This window comes from Oryctolagus cuniculus, chromosome 12, assembly GCF_964237555.1.
Source record: "Oryctolagus cuniculus chromosome 12, mOryCun1.1, whole genome shotgun sequence".
Taxonomy (NCBI): Eukaryota; Metazoa; Chordata; class Mammalia; order Lagomorpha; family Leporidae; genus Oryctolagus; species Oryctolagus cuniculus.
The window spans coordinates 53,185,768-53,190,926 of NC_091443.1; the positions used below are offsets into that span (position 1 = coordinate 53,185,768).

Here is a 5,159-nt window from a genome sequence, read left to right on the forward strand (position 1 = left end):
TTGCTATGAAAGGTCTTCATTTCACCTTCATTCACAAGTGAGAGCTTTGTAGGATATAATATTCTGGGATGGCAGCTTTTTCCTCTTAGTACTTGGGCTATGTCTCGTCATTCCCTACTAGCCTGTAGGGTTTCTTATTAGAAGTCAGCTGTGAGTCTAATTGGAGATCCTCTGAGTGTAATCTGATGTTTCTCTCTTGCACATTTTAGAATCTTTATGTTTCACTGTGGTGAGTTTAATTACAATGTACCATGGCAAAGATCTCTTCTGGTCATGTTTATTGGTAGTTCTGTGTGCTTCCTGTACTTGGATGACTCTCTCCAAACCAGGAATTTTTCTGCTAGTATCTCACTAAAAAGGCCTTCTAATTGTTTCTCTCTCTCTCTCTCTCTCTCTCTCTCTCTCTCTCTCTCTCCCTCCTTGCCTTCGGGAACTCCTAGAACCCAAATGTTGTGCTTTTTAATACTATCCTGTAGATTCCCAACAATATTTTTTAGATTTCTAATTTCCTCTTCTTTTCTGCCTCACTGATTCTGCTTTTAAGGCTCACAACTGTGTTTTCATTTGTTCTATTGAATTCTTCATTTCATTTTGATTTCTCTTCCTTATCTCAATTTCATGTTCTACTAAATTCCTCATTTCATTTTGATTCCTCCTTAAGATTTCATTTTCTTGAGAGAGATTTTCTTTCATATTGCATAGATTTCAGTAGTTCATGGATTTATTTTTGATAACTTCTGAATATTCTTATCATAAATTTTTTGTGTTCCATTTCTCACATTTCTTCTATTTTTCATTTTCATACTCTTGTATTGATTTGTCATGTTCTTTTGGGAGCGTCATGTTGTCTTCCTTGTTCTTGTTTCTTCAGTTGTTGCATTTGTTGTTAGGCATTTGTAATTGGACTGTCACTTAAAGTGACTCTCTAGAGGCTTGTGGTGGGTGTGGCCAGGGAGCTCTGCTCAGTTCTTCAGGGTTAAGGGTGTGCCTAAAGTGACACACCCAGGTTTGACATGCTAAATTTTCTCTCTCTCTCTCTCTCTCTCTCTCTCTCTTTTAATCAAAAGGGAAGTAATTCTGCTCAGCTGATCTCTTCTCCTTGATGGCAATCAGTACCTGAGCACTAGCCGCAGTGGGTATAATATTCCTCTGTTCTGTCCCAAGGAGTACACAAAGGATCTGTTCAGTCCTCAGTATAAGCTCAGATTCCCCTGCAATGTCTCTCACCAGGTAGTCTGGGCCACTTGAGCCAGATTCCCGTGCAGTGTCTCTCACTGGATTTCCAGGGCCATTCAGGCTTGTGGTTTCTCCCACCAAGACTACTGAAGTCTCAGCCACACACCCTGTGTGTGAGTTCTCCCACACACCCTCAGTAGTTGTTTATTTTTTCACAGTCCCAGGTCATAAGCTCCACACATTCACTAGCTCTTAGTCTCCTGTTATTTCCCCCCACCAGAGTCAGGCTTTTCTGCTTGGCTGGTTTCTGGGAACAGCCCCAAGCTGGCGCAGCTGTTACTTATGTCCAAAATGGAGCCCACTCTATCAGCTCATAGGCTTTTGTAAGGTGATTGGAGAAGGATAATTGTGTCCATACTGTCCATTTTATTTTTTCTCTCCTCTAGTTAGGCTGGTGTACGTTCCCCCATGGTGCTTCAAGCTTCGTTCCCTCTAGGCTTTTCCTGCTGCTTTTCCACAAGTGCCTTAGGCTACTGCGATTTCATCTCACCTCTCTTTCCAGTGCTGGTGCGGAGCCTTTCGGCAGCTGGGTCCCGAGCTGTGGACACCTGTACCCTCCACATAGGTCTACAATGTCCCTGTAATTAAGGAAGAATTTCCTCTGCTGTTTTTTCTCTTATTCTTCCCTGAGACTACACTATCTTCACTTTTATTAATCTGTCTTCTATCATTAAGCTTTCTCCCATTCTGCCATTGTGGCTCCTCCCCTATATGCAGTGTTTCATATGGAATCCAAAAAAAAAGTATAGGAATGAAATGAACATCTGGCGATTTGATTGTTGATTTTAGCCCTTGTTGAACTACTGTGCTCTTCTAGTTTTTAATTCTTGATTTTAGTAGTTAGAGGTGTATTAGGCCTGTGATTATAGAGTGCATTGAAATTATAGTTTTTGCAAAAATTTTAAAAGACAAAAAAGATGGGAAGGAAGTAGGTGAATTTAGGATGGGAATATAGTTTGTGTGTAGAATTGTACTTATGAAATACATGAAATCTGTTCCCTTTATATTAATAAAAATATGTGCTGAAAAATATACATAGATAACAAAAAGAAGTCGTATATAGACGACAATTCTGGGCCGGTGCCACGGCTCAACAGGCTAATCCTCGGCCTTGCGGCGCTGGCACACCAGGTTCTAGTCCCAGTCGGGGCGCCAGATTATGTCTTGGTTGCCCCTCTCCCAGGCCAGCTCTCTGCTGTGGCCAGGGAGTACAGTGAGTATGGCCCAAGTGCTTGGGCCCTGCACCCCATGGAAGACCAGGAGAAGCACCTGGCCCCTACCTTTGGATTAGCGTGGTGCGCCGGCTTGGCGGCCATTGGAGGGTGAACCAACGGCAAAGGAAGACATTTCTCTCTCTCTCTCTCTCTCTCTCTCTCACTGTCCACTCTGCCTGTCAAAAAAAAAGAAGACAATTCTAAGGTAGATTACACCAGTTTCATCAAGACCAAATAACAGGGGCCAGCACCATTGCTTACTTGGTTAATCCTCCGCCTGCGGCGCCGGCATTGCATGTGGGCACCGGTTCCAGTCCTGGCTGCTGCTCTTCCAGTCCAGCTCTCTGCTGTGGCCTAGGAGGGCAGTGGAGGATGGCCCAAGTGCTTGGGCCCTGCACCTGCATGGGAAACCAGAAGGAAGTGCCTGGCTCCTGGTAACAGATCAGCGCAGTGCCGGCCATGGAGGCCATTTGGGGACTGAACCAACAGAAGGAAGACCATTCTCCACCCCCCCCCACTCCCGTAATTCTACATGTCAAAAAAAGGACGCAATAACATACGCTTAGGAATCACATAGAGAGTGGTGAAATACCCAAAAAAGCAGGGAACTCCATAAGGAGGAAATTCAACTTGTGGAAACTTTACCATGTAGATCAACATTTTTAACTTTGGAAACGCCAAGTCTGTGGAGGATGCGAGGAAACAGAATTGACAAAATCTACCCTAAGGAGCACAATGGCTGAAATAACAGCTTAAAACTCAGATTGTCAGTACCTGGTACAGTTGAAAATTTCATGCTATGTAACTCTGTAATTCTAGTTCTGACCTGACACAGATTAAGATTTCAATATAGTTGTGAGTCACCAACGCAAGCCATTAGCACAAGTCATCTTCCAACTTCAGGGAACAGGAACATTTGGTGAGTTTCATTGTGATACTCCAATGTATAAATATTGTGAAGCAGTATTTTTTAATAAACAAGGAGGAACATTATACAGAAGGTTTCATAATTTAAACAACTCCTGACCCATGATAGGTACTCACATATTTGTTGAAAGGATGAATCTGGGCATCCAATGATGCATAGGATTTTAGTTATTTTCAGATTTGTCCTTCTTTCATTTATATAAGATTTATTTATGAGTGCTTTGAAAGGCAGACTTGCAAAGACACAGGGAAAGTCAAAGAGATCCTCCATCAGGTGGTTCACTCCACCAATGCCTACAACAGACAGAGCTAGGCTAGGCTGAAGACAGGAGCCAGGAACTCCACCCAGGTCTCCTGCCATGTAGAGGGGCCAAAGGACTTGGGGCACCTTCTGCTGCCTCCTATGAGCATTAGCAGGAAGCTCGACTGGAAACAGAACAGCAGGGACTCGATCAGAGGACTGGGATGTGGGCATCCCAGGCAGGCAGCCTAAGCTGCTCACTGCCCCTCAGACATGTGTTTTAAGCTTCATTAGCCAGTTCTCTTACATCAGCCTAAGTACTAAATTGAAAAATGATGCAATTGTGTTCTTGAAGCTTTACTTGATGGTACTTTCTTTAATATTTATTTTTCTTTTGAGAGGTTGAGTTACAGATGGAGAGAGGGAAAGACAGAAATATGTTCCATCTGCTGTTCACTCCCGAAATGGCCATGACAGCAGGAGTTGGGCAGGTCCAACATCAGGAGCCAGAGCTGTTCTTCTTGACAAGAGTGGCGTGAAAACCTTCATGCTCCATTCTCTGGTTTTCTGTTGCACTTTTCAACAGGAGCTGAGGACCTTCATGGAGATACTGGACGTACCAGAAAAGGAATTCCGAATAGGAGTCAGCTTGGTAGTTGCAGTTCAGGGTCAGAGATGAGCCCTCGGAGAGGATAACCAGTCCCTCTGTCTGGGTCACTGAGGCTCCATTCGTCCTTTCTAAAATGATTAAAGTGTTGTTATTTAGGAATATATCAACAGGACTGTCCCAGGAAGAAGCGGGGCTACAGATCTTCACCCAGACCTTGGAACAGAAAATCATTTAAAAACCAAACATCACTTACGCACAGTTAGCAGCAGGACCACCACAGTCACTGAGAAAGACGCAGAGAGCATGGCTGGTAAGCTGGGAGAACGACAAAGTCCTGCATTCTTGGATGCACCCCGAATCTAAGGGTTGATGTTCCAGTTCCAGAACCTGGATTCTTGGTAGGTACCTCTGGAAAATCCTTGCTCCTTGAAAAGACAGCCTCCCTGCCCTGCAGCAGTTTAAACATGTGAACAATGAACCAAATATGCACCTGTCAAATCACTTAAGCCATATGGAAAATAACCCTCATCTTAAGAAAAATGTGCCCTCTTGTGGCTAGCCCAAGAATCGGCAGATGCATCGTGGCTCTCAATCTGACTTCATTTCTCCAGTGTATTTTAAGTAAAAGAGGATTTTGAAGGTTTTACCTCAAATAAACCATAAATCGTTGATGTCTCTGAAGCACCAAATACACTCCATAACACGGTGTACCCATGAACTTCCACATGATCTCTCAGGATTGGAAAACATAAGAATCATAGCCTGATATTAAACTATATTTTAACATTTCAGAAACATACAATAATGTGAAACTTCTTTTAGGGATGAAAAAAGGAAAGCTCTCAGTAATCATTTCTGAAAGCTGTCATCTGTACGTCGTACTAAAATACTAATTATCTATCAATTTCCATCACATAATTTCTTCCACCTT

The 5,159-nt window shown here is 43.1% G+C and overlaps 1 gene segment (V, D, J or C); it reads right to left on the reverse strand.

Annotated features, from left to right (window-relative positions):
- Positions 1–4,117: 4,117 nt before the first annotated feature.
- On the reverse strand, positions 4,118–4,533 carry LOC138844799 (T-cell receptor alpha chain V region RL-5-like). The segment is given in 2 exon segments: positions 4,118–4,356; positions 4,482–4,533. Coding segments are annotated over 2 exon segments (291 nt in total).
- Positions 4,534–5,159: the final 626 nt, after the last annotated feature.